General features: G+C 35.1%; 1 protein-coding gene across 7 annotated transcripts in view; it reads left to right on the top strand.

The window, feature by feature from the left end:
- The window catches only part of LOC120628375 (solute carrier family 12 member 4), a 415,818-nt gene that overhangs the window by 348,229 nt on the left and 45,479 nt on the right, over nucleotides 1–22,110 (top strand). Inside the window, exons 1-2 of one of the 7 annotated variants that reach the window (XM_039896751.1) lie at nucleotides 11,342–11,479; nucleotides 14,836–14,980. The exons of the other annotated variants lie outside the window; for them this stretch is intronic. Coding sequence (XP_039752685.1) covers nucleotides 14,896–14,980 — 85 coding nt within the window. The 5' untranslated portion in view covers nucleotides 11,342–11,479; nucleotides 14,836–14,895. Of the gene's footprint in view, nucleotides 1–11,341; nucleotides 11,480–14,835; nucleotides 14,981–22,110 lie in introns of those variants that run through there. 7 annotated transcript variants of the gene reach the window in all.

The raw sequence follows: 22,110 nt of genomic DNA, 5'->3' as shown, positions 1-22,110 counted from the left end.
AAACAGGTCACAGAACTTCCGGCATTAAATCTTTCAACTGACTTTTTAAACAATTTATTTATACCAAATTCTATCTACTAAGCCCGCTGTCCGTACATCTGTCTGTCGGCGAGCTGTATCTCATGAGCATTAATAGTTAGAGTTTAGAGTTTCTTCTATAGATAGAGTATATTTCTCTTTTCGCTAAATGATACGTATTCATTGTTAAATTTATCATACCAAATCGCCATCAATGGTACTACCGTAGCAAAATGTAAATTGCGATGCCTCTTCCACGGACCCCAGGGCACGGCGTCCACCCGGCCCGGCACTCGTCGTGACCCAGTTGTCAGCAGACGGCATGATTTCAAAAGCTTCTCACCCCCTCTTGAAAATACCAGTGTCGTCCGATTTTGTTTGATAGAGCTGTTCTTTTGTTTTACTTATTGTATCATTTTACTTATTGTAGCAATGTTTAAGGCCCGAATTAATAAACCGATATCGAGCTAAGAGCACGTACTCAAATATCGGGCATCTATATTACACTGTCGCGTCATCATCATCATCAACATTTCACTAGCCCAAAACAGAGCACGAGTCACCCAGAATGTGTAGGATTATACCTTAGTTCAACTTTGCCTGCCTGCCAGAGGTACGATGGCAGTCAAACGTGACAGCATTGTTTTTTTAAATAAATAAAAAGTGATTACGGATAGGCAGATAAAAAAAAAGTACAAAACCATGACGTAATATTAGCTAATGTAAGTAGCCAAAGTACGTGACGTAAGAGTAATTTTTTGCTTCATAAAATTCTTAAATTAGGCGAAACAGGTCACAGAAATTTTCGCATTAAAAACTTTCAACTAACTTTTTAAACAATTCATTTATACAGAAACCTATTACCTAGTAAGCAGTAGTAGTAGTGTCCGAACATCTGACTGTCGGCGAGCTGTATCCCATGAGCAGGTAGAGTTTAGAGTTTCACAGAGTGTATATTTCTCTTTTCGCCATATAAAAATATACTAATTTGATAAAAACTAAGATAGCCAATACAAAATGGCCGCCGCGATAGTTCAAATATATAATGACTTATATTACACAGTGGCGTGCATGGAGGATATGCACAGGAAATGCAGATGATATAAAATTAAGGAAATCTCCAGTACGAGTTATAAAAAACTTAAGGATAGTAAGAGTTATAAGCCTTCCTCTTTAGTTTTTATAACTCCTACTGGAGACTTTCTTCATTTTATATCATCTGCATACCCTCTATGCACGCCACTGACTTTACACATTATTACAGCGTTTTTGTTTCTTTTACAAAATATTCAAAAATGTACATATTGTGTTTTTCTAAAACAGTTTGACGACGTACCTGGTGCAGCGGGAGCGCTGAGGTTTTAAATCGAAGGTTTTAAGTCGCAGGTTCAATTCTCGGCAGGGTTGATTTAGGAATTCCTAAATTCTGAATTCTCTCTGGTCTCTTCCGGTACGACATGGCGTTACTATACGTTACCATACCATATGACCGAGGGGTATGGGTTAGTCTTGGCATCTTAGACTGCATCATCACTTACTAGCAGGTGAGATGATTTGCAGACTGGATTGTAACGGAATTAAAAAAAATATACTCAACCCTTCGTAGCTAGCTCTTAATAGACCGGTTTTATTGAATTAATTTTCTTAAATATAAAAATAATAAAACACTTGGCCTTGTTTCTTCTGGCCCAATTTTAGTTATAAGATAAACCCTTAACCAAAAAAATTTGTAACGCTGTTGGATTACTAAATAAATAAATAAATTAGTGTTAACTATATCGCAAATATCTGTGAATACAAACACAAGTATCATCACCATCATCATCACATCAACCGATATACGTCCACTGCTGGACATAGGTCTTTTGTAGGGAGTTCCAAGTTCCACGGTTCTGAGCCGCTTGGATCCAGCGGCTACCTGCGACGCGCTTAATGTCGTCTGTCCACCTCGTTGGGGCTCGAACAACGCTGCGCTTACCACTGCGGGGCTGACATTGAATTTAATTTTACACTTCTTATATTTAGCAATTCATTGATAAAGCATTTTCTATTTTTAACGAAGATTTAATAGTTACTTTACCAACTTACCTGCGGATTTGCCTTCCTGTTTAATACACGTATTTTGTTTACGTACTTTCCTACTATATTATAAACGCGAGAGTTACTGCGTGTCCCTTTTAGTACTGCTAATATAAAGCTGAAGAGTTTGTTTGTTTATTTCCTGGAACGCGATGATCTCAGAAACTATGATGGTGGTGGTCCGATCTGAAAAATTATTTCATTATAGTAATGCCCATTTATCGAGGAAGGCTATAGACTATATAACATCACACTAAGACAAATAGGAGCATCGCACCAATGAAGAAAGTTTCAAAGTCAAGGTTTTTTTTTTCCTCTCTAGAGCATCCGCTGCGTGTGCTGCGTAAACTATTAAAATTTCGATAAAATCATCTACGAGAAAGTTGTACCCCTTTAAAAGTTCTAAAAAAGTTCGCAACAGCATATGTCTATCTTTAATCATAATCAAAATAAAGTCAACCTGACAACGCGAACCAAGTCACGAGGGACCGCTAGTTTGTAATAGTCATAGCATTTTAAGGATAAAAAATATTGTGTGTCAATTCGTTGCTTTACTGCTGCGAAGGGATAAAACAACAACCACACTTAAACATTCTTAATTTTAACAAATTCACGTTACTAGATCCTAGAGTGATAGATATGTATACTATTTCCTTTCATAAATGTATATAACTAAACCATACTATTCACTGCATCAAACATGATTGGTTACGAAAGAGACGCGTCTGTTGTCTCATTAAATTGAATAAACAGTCTAACAATAAATAAGTAACTGCGTATTACCGTGGTCCTTATGTAAGTATTCTTCTTCACAATGGCTTCTAAGCCAGCTGAGACTGAGTAATCGTGATTGTGCCGGAGCCGATTTATTTTTCAAGGAAGTCTTTATCTAATATTTCCTTGTTACATGACTCTTGCATCTTTGGTATAGTGAAATAAATAAATCTATATATTAATACGAGTAACAAAAAAAGCTTTGTCCCTTTTGTACGAAAATTGCCCACACTTCTTGTTTATATGTAAAGAAGGAATGCACCACGCTTGCCATGTGCGGATTGGTAGACTTTACACGTCTTTGAGAAAGTAATGAAGAAAGAACTCTCTGGTGTATAGGTTCACGATGCTTTAATTCAAAAAACGCACATTGCTCCGAAAAGTTTAAGGTGCAAGTTAGGTTAACCTAAGAGGCTTTCGACGATGCATTACATAATATGTTATTATTCTTTAAATTAAAAATCATGAAAACATAATCAGCCGCGTTTAAACTACGAATATTAAAAATTCAAAAGCAATAGATTTATAAAACAAACTGGCCCCTTTGTGCTCTTCCTCGGGCAATCTCTCAAAAACCTTCAAAAACAAAAGTTCAAATCGCCCTTTCATCTATAGCCTTTATTTCACGAACTAGGCCAACCCTAAGTCTGCGGCTAGGTATATTCATGACCTATATTCCTCTACTTTGCCGAATGTCAGTATTTCAGTCTTCAAAGTTTCCTACGCAATATCTTCTTACCAATTTCCCGGCGAGAATATTTTAATGTTTCAGTTAGATGATGTTTACAAGATGGCCCAACTGATTATTTTGTGTTTGGCTACTAATTTAAATCATCAGCATTATCTCTATCTAAAATATATCTTCTTGTACTCAAGACCAGAGGGAACATATTAAACCAAAGTCCACGACTGCCTGCGACTCGCCTAACCATTTTTTAGTGTTCCATTCCATAAATTTGTTGTACGTCTGTTTCTGTGAGAACACGTTGAGTTATCATGTTAAAATTCAAAATTGAAATTGAAAAATGTTTCATTTATATATACCTTATCACAGACACTTATGAAGCGTTCATACATTTAAAATGTTACACTAATGTTAGTGATGGTGATAACTGCATTCGTTAACTTAAAACTAAAGATTTTAAATTTCTCGTCCAAAGTATATCGTCCCACGAAGCTGTGATAAAATCAAAATTGTTAATTAACATAAAAAAGACACGGCCATTTATGCCGCACAAAACGTATATTTCGACGCTCTCAAGGGAATCAAAATTTATTGGGTATTTCCCGTTGACCTAAAACTATCAAATTTGCAAGTAATATCGTTTTATACTACGAGTATGAGAAAAAATCAGCAAATCATACAATTACCTAAATCATAAAAAATATAATGTTTTTTTGTCTTCGTTATGAGATCCTATGTGCAAAATTTCTGCTTTCTAGATCCAAATGCTTGAACTAGGTGTCGATGAAAGTCAATGAGTGAGCCAGGGCTTTTTTTACAATTGAAATAGATTAATAAATAATTAATTCAAAAAACGAGATCATTAAACTGTGCACCACCCACGTAATTTCTTTTAACTCCAGTAACACTACTACTGTTAACTATGAGCAAACCGACTGAGAAGACATAAAGAGTAAATACGTAGACCTGCCACACCCGCGCATTATCCTCTTATACCTACACATTGGTTCCAACTCCATTGTTCTACACAAATCTCTGAACGAAACTTAATTGGCAGATTACATTTTTTCATATGATTCATATTTTTCAAAATTACATATATGCACGGCCAATTTAAAATACTAAAGGTTTCCTAGGTAAGTACCATAGGTAACCATGTCTGTCCGTGCAAAATTTATAGTTATATAAAAATTAGGCACCAGTCTACCGACCTAATAAAAAAACATCTTAAATATCTTACTGTCAAAGTATTAGTAAATTAAGTAAAAGTTTATATACAAGTAATAAGTAATCGCCTGCTTATACTATTCTCAAAAATAAATAAAAAACTTAACAACATCAACTAGCCCTTTGTTTAGTTAGACGAAGCTGTTATTTCTACTATATTAATGGTAGTGTTCACTTTTACTAAAATTAATTATAGAAGTACGATATAATATAAATATGATAAATGGCTAAGTGAGGCACACAACCCTGATATGAAATATTATCTCGACCTAAATAAAGTTAATACGGTAGATATTAATACACGATATACCCCTAACTCGATACTTGAGCATCGAGGCGAATGCCGTGATGAGGTAGATTCGAAGCATCCCATCCGGCCTGTCCTCATAATTTCCCCTGATACTGATGTAAAAAATACAGCCCCTATTTCCACATTCAATACCTATTATTAGACGCACTCTCGTTCGTAAAGATACGTCAGGCCTCACACATGGTCTCTATAAATTATTTCTCAGAGGTGTTTTTTTGTCTTTAACCGCGCGTCTAGTTTTCATACATGCTTTAGTTTATCTATACTTATAATAAATCTATAACTGGAAGATTTCTGTACATTTAATGACAAATAATTTAATTATTATAAATCTTTTCAGTATAGAGTTAAATTATTTTAAAGACTATTTATCTATTCTTTAAAATAATTGTTTTATAAATATAACAACATACATACAAACAACATATACATTATAAATTTAATATATTTTGAAATTATTTCCCAGGATATGCTTTATAATCGATACTGAGTCCAAAACAGATTTTTATTTAATTTTTGTCTGTCTGTCTGTCTGTCTGTCTGTCTGTCTGTATGTCCGGGCATCACATGAAAACTACTGAACGGATTTAAATAAAATTTGGTATAGTTGTAGCTGATATTCCGGGTCAACATATAGGATACTTTTTATCACGATAAACAGTAAGTTTTCTCCGGGAAATGGGATGAAATTTTTTATCAATTTTACTTCATACCACCGTTAAATTTGAATTGATTTTAATAATTCTTTTTTTATTTGAAAGTGAGTAAGATACTATTAAGCATGTATAGTCTAATTTTAATGAGGTTCTGATAAATATTGTCGGAGATAAAGGACATAACTCTTCACAGATAACAGCACGTTGCAAGGCATGTGGGACAACGATCGAATGCATGCGTACCATAACCTGGAATAGCTCATAGGCTTCTTTTTATCCCGGACGGAAATATGTAGTGAGCATGTCGGAATTGTTTCTTTAAAGTTTTATAAAACAGTCCTCGACAACATATGACTACTTTTTGAAGTTGACTCATTCGCGGACGAAGTCGCGCGGGTCTGCTAGTGTATTTATAAGGCTTTATTTTGCCTAAAGGACAGTTTGTTGCCGTATCTGAAACTTTCGTGCTTTTGGGCGATGATCTAGCCTCCTCGCGTTGAATCGTATCGGTACTTAATGCTCGTGTCATCATCCTCATCTTGTTAAATTTTATTAGCTGTGCTGGTGATAAGAAGACTTATTACATGAACGTCCTTTATTCGTCCCATCACACATGAGTTGGGTGCATTATAAAAGTGAGTCTTTATGTAATACCGTCAAACATGGCCACATCTTGGCGGAACTAAGTAGATATCATGACCATGAATGATATATCTACAAAACATAAAAAAAATCTTCAAGATTTTATATATAATAAAGCAATATTATTATTTTACAACTTACACGCACTACAATAATTAAAAGTCTACACTAGAATCAGAGTATTTGTTATAAGTCCATTAATAAAGTACAAAACCTATAGCACTATACATTTTCAAAACAATAAGTCCGATACGAACAAGTACCTAAGTAGACAGGTCTCTACTGTACATTGATACTTGTTTCTTTGAACAACTTGTTTATTTTTAGTATTCGATAAAGTTCATTGCCGATAGGTATTACCCGTCGGTCACCATTTCATAATTAATTTGAACTTTTAAAAAGAATGTGCTTTTGAAAGTAATATTCCGAGAAAATTGATAGCGGTAAAGTTTCAACAAAGAAGGATAAGACAGTGCTGTAATAACATATTAAATATCAATATTAAAGTTAACATATGCAATTGCATGGGCAGTTAATTTATGGAATATTGTAACAGAAGCTGTATTTCCATTATAAAGTCATTGTTGACTTTTAATAGCGTCAAGCATATAAATGTTACTAATAAAGATAGCTTTGCCGTTAACGTCTTTTTTAAGAAACACTTTGCCATCCCTTAGCCAACAAAATTTATACTGATTGATATGAAGGTTACTAAGAATTTAATTAAAAGGGCACTACAATAACAATTTTTAATCCCGCGAGAAACAGAAATCATGGGTGGAATATAGCTATTCACCTAAATAAGCTTGCTCTTAAAATATGTACTCCTCAATAAACATTATTTACACTGAGTCTAAAATATGATTGTATTATTTCACCTAAAATTACATCGGCCGCGTCCTTTTGTTCTCACGGTCACGGTGCTCCAGAACGGGTCGAAGATCTAAGGGATCGAGCCTTTTCAAAGCAATGTTTATTTTAATGTGATTTCGGCCCAGAACGCGTAATTATACCTAACAGCCTAATTACACAATTTTGAACAAGTATGGGCTGCTTAAGGCTTATCTTACACTTTTAGTATTTCACGCGTTCTTTGTTCACGTATTTTTACAAATCCCGCGGGACTCGTTTGCTTTCCTGGGTAAGTATATTACTCTCCGTCCTTTCAACTAACTCTATGCCAAATTTAAGTTAATTGGTTACTTAGTTAGAATAGTGAATAACAAACAAACACACTTTCGTTATTTACAATATTAGTGAAAATAGCATTTTGATATGAAAATGAAACTGATTAGGTATACATATTGTAATATCGTCTGGCGTTATGTTACGTTATATCTAAGGGCTGGCACGAATTTTTTTTATGTTCTTCTTGAATTATCTTATGTTTGATCTTATATTATGATGTCGGCACGAATTATTTCTTGAAACTTAAAGATGGTGGAATAACCGCCTCCTCATGATTTCGCAAATCATATAGCAAAATCATTAAGTCTCGCTAACCATCGGAGAAGTTCCTTTTTGTATCCGGTGAATAATTGAAATTAGAAAGTCGCCTATGCTATGATTTTGTCTATAGTGATAGTTGGTTGACTAAGCATCACGGCTAGCGAAAAATGTATCTTCTCCCAAAGCTTTATAAACCCTCAGAGCACTGGCGTACAAGTGGAATTAATACCCAAATAATATATGTGTAATAATAAACGGGGGTAAACCCTGTTCCCTGTTCCCGTGCTTTAGTAGATGTACACGTTAATTATATCCCTTATCAGGGAATATAATCTGGGAATATAATTTTTGTCTCCAACCTTGCTAGCCCTGCAGATGGCCCAGTTGATGGTATATAGAAAATGCGTATAAACAAAGCAACACTGAGCAGGGCATGCAAAGAACACGTCCTTTAACACCCTGGACACAGGGTGGCATGCACCCTGTGTCCATCAACCTGAGCCGTAGGTGTTAAGTCTCATGTGCCACACCGGTGACCACGCCCTTCAGACAGGAAAACAGCATTGTAACAATACTGCTTGTGGCCGAAATAAGCATGGCGATAGTATTTCCCCGGAGGAGCTCTGTCACAGAAAGCATTACTACTAAATGTGGTTAAGCAATAATACATTTTCATCTTCAATTCATGATGCTGTTCTGATTCCATTCCGTGTTGCTCGAGTACAGAACCGCGCACGTACATAACACTAGGGGACACGCTCGAATTCCCTGCTGTTTCATTTACAGGGCTCCATTGTTGGAACATATTGTATGCAAACTATAATTATTATTCCTACGAATTAACTTCTGTGCTACAGAGAACACGTAAAGCCGTCGGCCCCGGTTAATATCTTTTTTTTTTCTTAATTTATAGAGTAGCTTGACCGCACTTACACCCGAAAATAAGTGATGATGCGGCCTAGGATGCAGCGCGCTTGAGATGCCTATTTATATTGGAAAGTAGGAGGCGTCACTTTGCGGAATTCCATGATATATTTTGAAAATTAAAAAGCAGGAAAATCTGTATTGTGTAACATGCTTAACAATTATTCTTTGTAAGGTTAACATCTCCTAAGGATGCTCCGGTCTCCCAAGATCTGTTTTGTGTGGAGAATAAGGATTGAAGAAATTATAAATTACACCATACAGATTATCCTGCTTTTCGCGGAGTATAGCAAATTAAGCTTAATTTTCATAATTCCTATTCACTCTTGTTTTGAAGGACCCTATATTATAGGCATCGGAGAAGACAGAAGCCGGTAAGGGGATTCCAGATGTTTGCGGTGAGAATTAGGAGCGAGGAAACAAAACGCTTGGTAAGATGTCCATGGGACATCAACTACGTAACGGTGCAGATCCTTACGATGCCTTGCAGTTCGATGATAGAAAGGTTAAGATGGAACCAGATTTAATATCTCCTGAGACAACTCCTTACACTCTCCAAAATATATCTTTATCGAAAGACAGGCAACTTTGCAACCGTATTCGCAACTTTGAGGCTACTGACTACACTAATAAAAACTAGCGGAAATATAAGCGACCCTTCAACCAATGAGTCACCTAGATCGGCAAAGAATCCAAGCATCAAGCTGGTACTTCGCAGAGCCATCACACCTTAACTTAGACTGACATTAGGGACGTCAGTCTAAATTAAGATTTGAACACCATCCCAAAGTTGGATTGAAGTTAATTCTTACGCCATGAAGCTATTGATATAATCTTCGTCCGGATGACGAAAACAATTTATATACGTCTTATATAGTATATAAGACGTTTCACCACCCATCGGATTTCAAATATCTGGCCAGGCCCAATCACTAATTCAGATCTGTGGAAACTGTGTCAAGAAAATCCAATTGATATTTAAATACTTCGTATTACGAGAAAATTGATTGTCACATAATACCCAGGAATTACGACCACATTGGAAAGCTAAAGACAACGAAAACACAAAACGTAGAAATAAAGCCTGGTAATGCACGATTACAGTTTAAGATTGACTTTATCTGGGACGAGATGTATTTATTTGACAGGTATTAATGTTGTATCCGCTTATTACCCAAGAGGGAGATATTTAGGATCCAAAGAAAAAAGATTCTTAAGACACCTAGCTTTTCTACACAAACTTCTCCCATGTTCTGGGTGCAACAAAATTTTAGCCAATCAACCGTAATGCCATTTTCTTTTAATTCCGCTTGACCGTTCTCTATTTTGTTTTTTTCGCGCTGAATAGTATATTTATGTCTAGATGAGCCGAACATATATAACAAACAAACAGACACTGTTTCGCAATTATAATAACAGTGGATATAATGTTGGACAACATTCATTCCCTCTTAAAGTTATAATTCACTCTTAATGTTAGAAGCTACTCTGTTGTTTTTTGCAAGTTAAGGAAATCCGCATGGTTATGCTTGCATTTAACAAACATTGACTTCGAGCTCAAAGGAATACCTGCCATCTGTATAGATACAAAAGCAACCGCATTAGGACTTTTGAGCTAGTGTGTCGCACAAAAGAGATATCGGATGACATAACACAGAACATCTATTCTTTTACTGCTGAACAAATAACAAAGACTTGCGCACATAAGAGCCTTGCTAATAGGATAATATTAGCCAGACAGTAGACAGCATAATGCGTCTAACAATGTTTACTAAACCCCCGCTCTGACCCAATTATTTCCAAAGGAAACAAAACAGCAACTAGCATTGGCTCCTTGATAGAAAATAGAATAGGGATGCGGAGTTAGTGAACCAGCCATATCGGACGTAGGACTTTTTTTTTTTTAAATCAATCGTCAGAGCACCTTTTCTTGAAGTCTCTCATCTTAGCTCCTTCTAAATAGACGTAAATCAATTCGGTTAGTAATTACCTATGAGCACAACCCACCGTATAATGGCAATCGACTTATGGAAGAGAAAAAGCGAATAAGTGATTTCCTAGAAATTATTTTTATCGATACATCTTATACGGCAGCTTTGTAATGCGACTTCGTTCGTGTGGAAGTTTAAATATTTGTGTATGTCAAACTGGGGGGACATGCAAAATACCATGTGATCTCTTGCTCTGTGCAAAACAAAACAACTTATCCAACTGGTAGCATATGTGCTATTCCGGACTATAATCTATCTCTGTTTTGGATAATCTATACGTATTTTTAAAAAAAATTGTGTGAAGCTTTCGCATCTATATCATTAGAATGGACTGGTATAGATTATGCGAAGCAACTCAATCGTACGGTACGAATCGCGTGCCTACAAATGTCGTGAGATAAAAAATAGCGGAGATATAAGCGAGAGTATCGTAAATCAGTACGGAGAGGGAATTGAAACGTCGGTCTGGCGGTGGCGTCGGGCGGGCGGCGGGTGCGAGCTGGGTGCGCGTGCGCGGGCGGCGAGGGGCGCGGGGCGCGGCGCAGCCTCCCGGTGCAGCACTCCGCCGCCACCCGCCGCCCGCATCGATCCCGCCCGGGACAGCTCGGCGTGCCGGTCCGGACCGCGCCACCACCGCGCGCTCATCGCGCCCGCACGACGCGCCCGAGCGCCCGCGCCCGCCTAGCCACCGACCGCTTCCCGCCCGCTCGGCTGCCCTGTGCAGGTCCAGTTTAACGTGCTCGCTTACGTAACGAAATTCGTGCGTATTGACAGGTTATGTGTTGAGTGGCGTGACATCTCCGACTCGAGTTTCGGTTACCGTGATTCGCGATCGCTAGTAACTCTTTATTAATTTGTAAACTATTTAGAAATTGTTTATTTGTATTTCAAGTATTCTTTTATTTAGAATTTAAGCTCCAGCAACGTTACTCACACATAGCCGACATTTCGCGCCTTCAGAAAAGTTTCATACTCCATAGCTGCGCTAAATTTAACTTATCACTTACATTATCATTGTACATTTTGTCAATTCATCTTTCATGCTGTGATCATTAAATTATTCACTACAACATTGTTTTACTTCTTTTTCTCACATAAATCAATATTTCTAACGCATTTTAGTACTGCACCTACAATTACTTATGTCATCACATTATAACTGGCAACATTAGTTACCTAGCTACGACAACTTAATAGAATGATAAAATTTATATTTCAAGTGATATTTTTGAACTTTACAAGAATTAAACATTTTGTTCAGGGTGCAGGTTGTACAGGGGCTCGCAATATAAATTTATTTACAAGATATGAAAACTAAGCTCTCACATTAAGGCTAACACGATAATCCACAAAATTAGGGCAATGATTGACACAAGCCATGTATTTTTACGCGCCATACCGCAGAGCCGACCCTTCTCAATAGATAAAATGTACGCAGCCACCGAAGATATAGTAAAATAGGCTGTATGTAGTAGATATAAGGGAAGACATCCAAGGACAAGGTGATTTGCCACTGTATCGATAAAAATAATTGTGTACCTTCGGATTTAATCATGATTGCGATTTTTACCTACTACTGTTACGTGTTGCTACTTATAGTGTATGAAATTATTTACTGTAGAAAAGTGGATCATTATTTAGTAGCAAGTAGGTGTTTTATATACAATATTACTTTTGAATTTAGGCCTTATAATTATATAACAATTATTAGTACCAATAGCTCATTAATATATTAGTAGACATATAAAGTTGTATATCTACCTTTCACAATGACAAGAGTGGAATTTTGATACTTGACGTCGTGTAATCGAAGTTTACAAATTATTTGCATAATTTATGAAGTGTACGTGTAGACTTTGTATTATAAAAGTCATAAAAAGCACTGTGATATTTACCTTTGGACCCCAAATATAAGGTCATATAAGTTTTTAAGTGAACTTAAGTAACGTAAAAGAAAGGAATCGAATTAAAAGTCACTCATTCTTTTGGGTTTTGTTTGTGTGGAGTAAAATTTCACAATTTGGCTACTTACAGCAATTTTATACTCTCATTAACATAGTGTAATATTGATTTTGCTTTACTTAAGCTAAATTAGTGAATTAACGTAACTCGTAACACAAAAGTACTCGTATATCTCAAAAACTTAACTCGGCTTTTGAGTAATATTTTTGATGAGAATAAAAACGTAATTTTGTGTATAAGCTATACAATTTTATTAATATTTAGAGCTTTAGCCGTTATATAACTCCAATAGTGTTTTTACTCCTATTGTAAACTCTTTATGCAATCTGTAGTTTCCACTGTCACTCTATTCATCCGTTCACCTTGAAAAATTAAAAAAAAAGATTTCCATCAATTCCATCTTCTAATTTAATTTTAGAACGTGCTCAATACTAAATTCGTAATATGATTTTAATAATAAAACAAACCGAAAGAAAATAAAGATTTAATAGAGATATAAAAGATGAAAAGAAAAAAGAAAAAAGATGAAAGACGGGAGAAAGACACCGACTATCTGACCGACTTGACAAATCTATAAGGATTCCTTGTTCAACTGCAGAGCTCCTTAAAATAAAATAGTACTACTGGTTTTGATAGTAAGCGACAATGAAAATGGGCATAGCCCGGGAAACTTAACGACGGTGAAATATAAAGGTGCTGTCACTTCCAGATTACTCCAATTTCCTCCCTTTTATGTCACAGTCCTTACCGCTTTATAGTTATTATCTTGGCGGTATATTCAAGATTTGAATTCAAAATTGTTCATTGTTCTATTAGCATCTTGAAACAATCAATTGAAAGGAAGATGCCAAATATATATTTCTAGAGAAATAGAATATTCTCTGCCAGTTAACCTAATAGCCTACACTCGATCTTTCGGTCTATATAACCTCTAATAATCTAGAAGGATCGTCCAGTGGTTGCTTTTAGTTTACACATTAGAGTTTTTTACTATCATCTGAACATTTATTAGCACAACTTTTTTGTTATAACATTACTCATTATTCAATCTGAATACAAAAACATCGGTAGGTATTACTAAAATAAAACCGCCAAATAAATTCTAAGAACCGACGAGCATCGTAACCACTACACTTAATCTATCGAAAACAAATATTTAGTTTCACATCCTTATTTACCATAAAAATCCATGTTTTTTTTAAATAGTTTTATGTCAATAAAGTATTGGCTATTTGCCTACATTATTAGTCATATAGAAATCACTCATCGTTCATTATCATCCAAAATAGTGCGAACTGTTGACGGGAGTGGTCGGTGATAGTGTTAAGCTTGAAGTACGTTAGTTTTTTTTTTTTATCAAGATGACATTTGGTCGCTATTTTAGTCTGCAGTCGTGTGAAGTATCATACAGGGTCCGGTATTCTCAAGTCTCGAGTGACTCTTAACCATTTGAATTAATAAGTAAACATTAACGTTTCTGTAATATTAGGTATTGCGTTTTTAAGATACGACTAAACTAAACTCTTTTTACGAAAACTGAAATATTTCAGTGAAATTGACATAATATGGTTTCATTATTAGTAGGTAAATAGGCCATGTAGTTAATTCAAATAAGAAATGGGCATTATAGATAAGAAGATATACTAGTAGTGGAGCGGAGAGGAACTAACATAAAAAGCAGGGTACAATCCAACCATTTGAAGAATCTAGAGAGCCTTTTATCATGGATATCTCTTACTTGAGAAGAGATATAGAGGTTATATCGGACTTCTAGCGACTAAAGCGCCATTATTCAATATTTATATTCGAGTCAAATAAACTTATTAGCGCCTTAAAGCCCTAACTAATTCTGTTAAGAGTTAATGAATTACTTGCATTATCAAATTCATTACTTAGTAGTATGTTTTTGGTTTTGCTGTAATCAGAAAATTCAAACAATAAATTGAATTGCGTACCTAGTTACATTTTTTGTTCAGCTTGCACTCATTTAAGTGCATCTTAAAAGTCAGTCAAATGAAATTGCAATCTTATAGAAAGTCGATCTAGTGCCAAATTGTCATTTCGGTAAAAAAACATTGTGTCTGTAGCTTTAACGTCCATTTTTATAATCGTAAACAGTAATGACCGTTGGCTCGTACGTCGCGTAAACTCGGACGTGGTCGGTCCCTGCGCGTGAGCATGTCGTCCGAGAAGGAGAAAATGGCAGCTGCCGAAACCAAGTCGCCCTCCAACAAGAGCAACTGCACTTCGCCTGGAAAGAAAGGTACATAGGATTATATCTACACCGCGGCAAAAATTAAAGTAGAAACTATGAAGGATCGCATTTTAATAATTTTGCAAAGCGGTTCTACGACTGTATAATCTTTGTCTGTGATCAAAAACATTAGTATCTTTGATTTGTAATAAATTTCGCGATATTAGAAAAGAGCTATATCAACACTTTTGAAAAGGGCTTTTCACAGCTTCTCGCAAACCTTTACCAACCAATCTAGAAGTTTAACAAAATCTCTCTTAGTTACGATTAACTACGAACGTACTTACTAAAATATAAATACAGTAGAGCAAGTTAGATAGAAGGTACAACTTGGTAGCTTTTATAATGGTGGAAATACTTACGTTACACTTGCGATTCACGCCTCAATTACGGGTCGCAACGCTATCGTCTACAATCTTCTTTAATAAATAGTCTACTTAATGCAATCGGAAGTGCAAGCATACAAACAAACTGATCAGATTTTTAATATTAAGTGTACATTGAGAAGATAGCGATGAATTCATCATATTTCATCGATCAACTGAGGTGTTCATGTATACCCAGTGGCGTGCATAGAGGGTATGCACTGGGTATGCAGATGATATAAAACTAAACTCTCCAGTACGAGTAATAAATACTTAAGGGTAGGCTTTTTATAACTTTTACGATGCCTATCCTTAAGATTTTTATAACTCGTCCTAAAGATTTTCTTCATTTTATATCATCTGCATACCCTGTGCATACCCTCTATGCATGCCACTGTGTTTACCTATTAGAATAATATGCCTATTAGAGCATCAATCACGCGTTACTTGAAACCTTCGAACCAAACATTGAACACTCTTCCGGAAGTGTGAAAAATAATGCGTTCTGATATTTTTTCCTTGATAATTATAACTTTATGTTCTTTTGTGATGAGCCCACTGCTATTTCTAAAAATATTCTTTATTTATCGAATAATTAGTACTTAAACAGGTTTGATTAAATTATATTATTAATAAAAACCCCAAAAATCTTCAATCTTGAAAAATACCATTTTGTCGACATCCTTGGCGCAGAGGTGAGCGCTGTGGTGAGGGATATCACGGGGTCGATTTCCGACAGGAGCGAGTTGGGAATTTATAATTTCTGGTTTGGTATCGTTCCTTCGGACGTGGGTAGATACCACCCTACGGACAAGTACGATGTCACATAGATACAAATTGTGGTTGTGGGTTTATTATAACTGTCATATCCCTAACAGGTCAGCCCGGCACCATCTTAGACTACAGGTTTGAGCCGTAGTCCACCATGCTGGCCCAGTGCGCATTGGTTGACTTCACACGCCTTTGAGAACATTATGGAGAACTCTCAGGCATGCAGGTTTCCTCACGACGTTTTCGTTCACGTTTGAAGCAAGTGATATTTTAATTACTTCAAACGCACATAACTTGGAAAAGTAAGAGGTGAGATTCGAACTCGGCCCCCCGAAATTGAAGCCGAAGTCATAACCGTAGACACTATCACACGCATCGTTTTGTCTCGCTTGTGTTTATAATATTATGTAGAAGAGGTTTACAAAAGTAAAACGATATTATAAAAGCAATTATAAAAAAGGGAGTACGTTAAAGCAAGGTTAAGGTAACGCGACAAAGTATTACCGAAATAAACCGCATGTTGTCGTTTTTAAGGCTTCTCAACTTCGCACTGCCGCTGCTCGCACTGCCGTGAATCCGTCTAACGTAATAACTAATGGATATTATTAGGTTTAACACTATTAATAGGACGCTTACGTAACAACAATATTCAAATCAATTGTTATGCATCTGGCTTTTTGCAATTGTTACCATTAGCGTTCAAGACCCTCATGTATGAGTGAGTATGCTTTAATTTAGTACCAACCAGTCTTTTGCGAGTGGTTACTGTTCTCCATCGAGGAGTTTAGTTCGTTATGTTTAATATTCATTCAAGTTGGTTGGATACCAACTTTAGAAAAGAACATTTTACCCTATTAACATTGTTATTAGGTTCCTGATTAGATTAGAAAAATCTGCTGAGTTTCTTGCCGGCTATTCTCGGTGGAATCTGTCTTCCGAACCGGTGGTAGAGTCACCACAAACCAGACTGTCTTGACGTTTCAAAAGTGCTTATAAACTAGGCCTACTTGAAATAAATGAATTTTGAATTTTGATTAAATATATATCTAAGTACGTCCCGTACAATCGATAGTGTATCTAATTAATGAGAGTCTTAGAATTTTTGTAAATCTCAGCAAATTCTCTTTTTAACAAAAATATAGTTCTTCTATACTTAAAATATCGTAAATCTTCGTTAAAAAGTCCCGTTACCGTATTATTATAAATAGGTAACTACTGGCGCGCGACTTTATCCGCGTACAACTTCTGAAAAGCATATTTGGTTTATACAATTTTTTATTCTACGACCTCAATTTTCCAAATATATATATATATATATATATATATATAGATATATATATTGAACTCACTAATCTCTTCCAATTATATATATATACATAACCTTCTTAAAAATTTGATTATCAAATGCATAAATTATTATTCAAAAAAAAGTCAGTTTTATAATTGATGTAGATTAAATTAAAACTTGATGGCTGGAGCTAACAATATATTTTCAGTTTTTCGTACTGTAATGTTACATAATGTGGCAACAAAGCAGATTCGTACTTGTAGGCTTAATATTTTAAGTAAATAAAAATATTTAAAATAGAAAGTATCCGACAACAATCTTACTAACTAAAAATTTTAAAATTTTAAAATCTAAAGTGCCTTAATTATCTAAACCTTTCTGATTTTGTAATTCGCTTAAAAATAATTAAAACGTATTGATTGATGTCCGACTGTGTTATAATAAGTAGACTGTTGTTAGATTCATCTTTTTTGTAAGAGTGATCCTGGATTTATGAAATAATGCAAAATGCGATACAGCGTTTACCAATTACTATGAATATACAAAATAGTGATGAACCCGTCAAACTGAGAATCTGGTAGGAATACGTATGAGAGAACCACAATAGGTACTGCCTTCGACTAAAACGGTTTGACAGTTTGACGGGTTGAAATTCACTATTGTGTATAGTGTTTTCTATTACATCATAAATTCCGTATCACTCTTACCACTGAGACGAATATATAAGGGCACTCGACTTATAATGGACGACTTGAATCGGACATGAATTAATAACCTTTTATTATTTATAAGCAACTTAAAAAAGGAGGCGGTTCTCAATTTGAAATTGAGGGAACATTGACATTGAAATTTGAGGATAAACTGCCCGCGCATGAAACGTAAATTTTGTTTTAAAAAGAGCGTCTTTTCTAGAATAATGATTAATTTTTACATCTTATTTAAAAAGCACTTGCAAATGTAGAATATATTTATTTCTTGCTTTCCCATTGGTATTACATTTATTATTGTTGACGGAATTTTGGTAAAACTATAACAAATAGTAACAAGAAGACCGTAGCGTTACATTGCTTATAATTTCGCCCTCATTTACTTGGAGAGTTAAACGAATCCGCTGGCAATACAAAATCATATTTTTCCTTTATAGCTCTCATTGAAAACTTTTTAAATTGAATCCGAATATCCCGCCCAACTCCCGAGTTTTCAGTTTTCCTTCTTCTATTTAATATTAAAAGAAAGCGAAGCTAAATTGCAAGAGCTATCTCGTATAGCTTCTGAAGTTTACTTTAAATTAATTTTTAACCTACTTCCACTAAAAGAAAGTGTGTCAAAATTCAATGCATTTTTTTGTTTTTTGACATACATGGCGCAATCAATAAAAATAAATACTGAATTTTTACTTGTGAATTCAGGGTTTCGCACCTTGAAAGACAACGTTACTTTTAAAAAAAAAAGCAACGTTAAAATTAAAGTTACCTCTATATAACAATTTGTTGTACAGGGTTGTAATTACGATCAATTTTAGAAACGGAAACCTAAACAGTGAGCACGCGGCACAGCGGCAAACCGTTTGGAAATTTAAAAAGTTAATACCCTCTGGCAAAGCTGGATTATCCTTGCACAAAAGATGGATAATCCGTGAATTTTCGAAAAACAAATTCTCCTTTGTTTTTTTTTAAATAGAGATTCGAAGCGTTATTGTGTAGCGTGTTAGCGTAAATTTGTACTGAACTACGCGCAGTCGTTTTACGTGGGACAGAGTCGATTAAGATTTACGACTTTTATTGTTCTCGCGAATGTCGTTCGAGGGAACATAATGCAGGACAGGCGGCAGTGTTCTCTGTGCTACTACCACCATCTTCCGTGATAAGCAGCCCGTCTGCCCAGCGAGGTGATTATAGGACAGAACTATCCTTTAGGAGAGGCCTTTAGTCGATTAATGGTCTGTTAAAGTCTATTGATGATTGGAGATATTTAAAAGTGGTGAACATCCACTGCTCGGGACCCCTTGCTGACAGATTATAAAGACACTGAAGAAATGTTTAAAATTCGAAATATTTTTTTTTAAATAAATCGTTGTGTACGGGTATGTTTGTCTATAGTTTGTAGGTGAAGGTTTCGCTGCCTCGACGGTTGGCGTTCTCCTCAATTTTCTTGAGCCCCTGACTAACCTTCTTCTACCCGAGTTATTTTTCCCTTTGCTTTACGTACACTCGTCTTCTTAAGGGATTCAATCGACTAATGTGGTTTTACTTTACAGATATATATCTGTATAATGAGGTTGAAATAGAGATATACAAAAAGAGTCTTAGGTTAGTGACACTAAGATGAGGAATTGTATATGTTGTTGGAATGAAAATTGTAATTGGAATATGTTTAATTTTATAATTTATTTCTTTAATTATGATATTAAATTTGTTTTGTTTGTGTAACATTTTTTTTTGTTTACAAAAGTTTAAGTAACTACTAATTACAAAACTAAGTAAGTACTAATTTACAAAATAATAATAAGTTGCTAGGATAAATTAACCTGATTAAATATTAAAAGCTGGTGTATCACAGTAATATACTCAGTCTCCTATATAGCTTTCATAAGGTAACAAAAAACACAAGCAAGGAAAAAAAACAGGTTCTTGCCTTCGCCGGCGTGAAAGTTTTTATATGTAGGTGCAATTTTTTTGAAGTGGCAATGGGCAGGGCACAAAACTGATGCACGCTGGAGTCCCAAGGTGCTGAAACGGCGGCTTCGACCGGTAAACGCAGCGTTGGTAGATACCCGAACAAGTGGATAGGCGACATAAAACGAGTTCATGGGGACGCTGGACGCTAGCGACACAAGACCGTGGAATTTGGAACTTCCTATAAAAGACTTATGCCCAGCAAAGGACATCAATAGGTTGAAATGTATATGATGGATTATTAAATAATCCATAAGTTTCTTAATAACAATAGTTCGACCCAGGATTGAGTTCAAGATCTCGTGCTTAGCTAAGGCTCTTTATAACATAACCAATATAAAATAGCGCATAGGCCTTAAATTGTGACACTTTTCCACACAAATCATTACATGCCAATAAAAAAAAATCTAATCTGTTATTATTATAATATTAGTATAGTTATAATATATTTTTTGATTTATTTTAGCATATATAAATATATATAATTATTTAATAATAATTACAAACTAAAATTTATCTTTACAATAAATAAAAGCCGTCTAAATGTTCACTTCTAAATGGGCATGGTACCCAAAATGCTGGCGCTATTGCCCCTTTGAATAGCTAGACTTAGCCGTTGGGCTTTATAAGCGCCAGCTCTTGGGTCACCAGACGTAAGGACCAATTTTTGTGACACTATGTTAATAAAATTTTTCGTGTCCGACGACCATGGCCCCAGAGTCTCAAACGCAAACGCCGCAATAACGTACTTTACAAATAACGGAGTATTTACGGTGCTTAAGCATTTAAGCAGATTCGGCAGCTGCTGCCGCTTTTTGGGACGTACATACTCGGCAAGTGAGAAGCTATATATATATGGTTATACAACATCTCATTTTTTATGCAAAATCTTAAGACACATAACTTATAAATCTTCTCCCGCGCAAGCTATCAAAAGCCAAGTAACGATTATTCTCAGCACAAAAAATGAGACAGCCTGCTTGTCGCCCAAAGAGGCAATTAAGCGAAGTAATTAATAAGCGGTATTATAATGACGATGATAACATATTTGCTACAGCGTGTATAATTATATTAAATTGGTTAACTACCGCCAATCTGAGGCGATATAAGAGTTACATTGCTAATACAAATTGCAAAATAAAGTGACCGTTTAATCTCCGATATTATCACATGCGTTCAATTAATGTTATATAATAGTATTATTATTACATAATTAAATACTGCTATTATTGTTAATAGATACATTATTTTATTACGAGCCTTCATTATCAATAATGTTTTCAATATATCAGAATAATTATTGTGCATCAGCAAACGTCGGAACTAAATTGACGAAAGTACTATTTTAGTCCTAAAAACAGTCCAATTTATTTATTTTTATTATAAATTACTGTATTCAACTATCTTAAAATCAAACTATTCTCTTATTTTATTCATATACGCAATGAATAACAACTTTGTTTGGAAATTTTTACTTATTTTGGCCTTGTACTAATATTTATGTAAAATAAATATTAAATCTTTGCGCAATACTAATGCAAAATTTTCCCCCAAAGTAAATCGAGTGCACGCGATATATAATATGTCAAAATCCGACTCGAAACTCTTTTTTTCATTATAATAGGATAGGATATTATATATGAAGTCTGATTTCTAATTCAAACGTGATATGAAGAAATAAATAACGACTCAATTGCATAATCCATACAGTTCAAATTGATCCATCGTAGCCCTCAATCATGGGAAACGCGTAAATAAAAATTTAATAAGCACTTATCTGCGTAGTTACCGTAGGTAGCTCGTGCCACCGAAGATCGTGCTCTCGAAATTAACACTAATATAATGGTTGATTTACAAACTATTTTAAACATCAACATCAATAAGAGATAAACTGTAAACATAATACACCCAACGTCTATGCATTTAAGTCATTAACCAAATAAGCCTAGTTGGTAGAGCATATAATGTAATGGAAACACAACGAGGAATTCCGGGTAAGGTGTTTAAATTCGGAATAAACAAGAAAATTTTAACGTGTCA

The sequence above is a fragment of the Pararge aegeria genome, chromosome 2 (assembly GCF_905163445.1).
Source record: "Pararge aegeria chromosome 2, ilParAegt1.1, whole genome shotgun sequence".
NCBI classification, from domain to species: Eukaryota; Metazoa; Arthropoda; class Insecta; order Lepidoptera; family Nymphalidae; genus Pararge; species Pararge aegeria.
The sequence above is the reverse complement of the archived record's forward strand: the minus strand, read 5'-3'. Positions and strand labels throughout refer to the sequence as shown.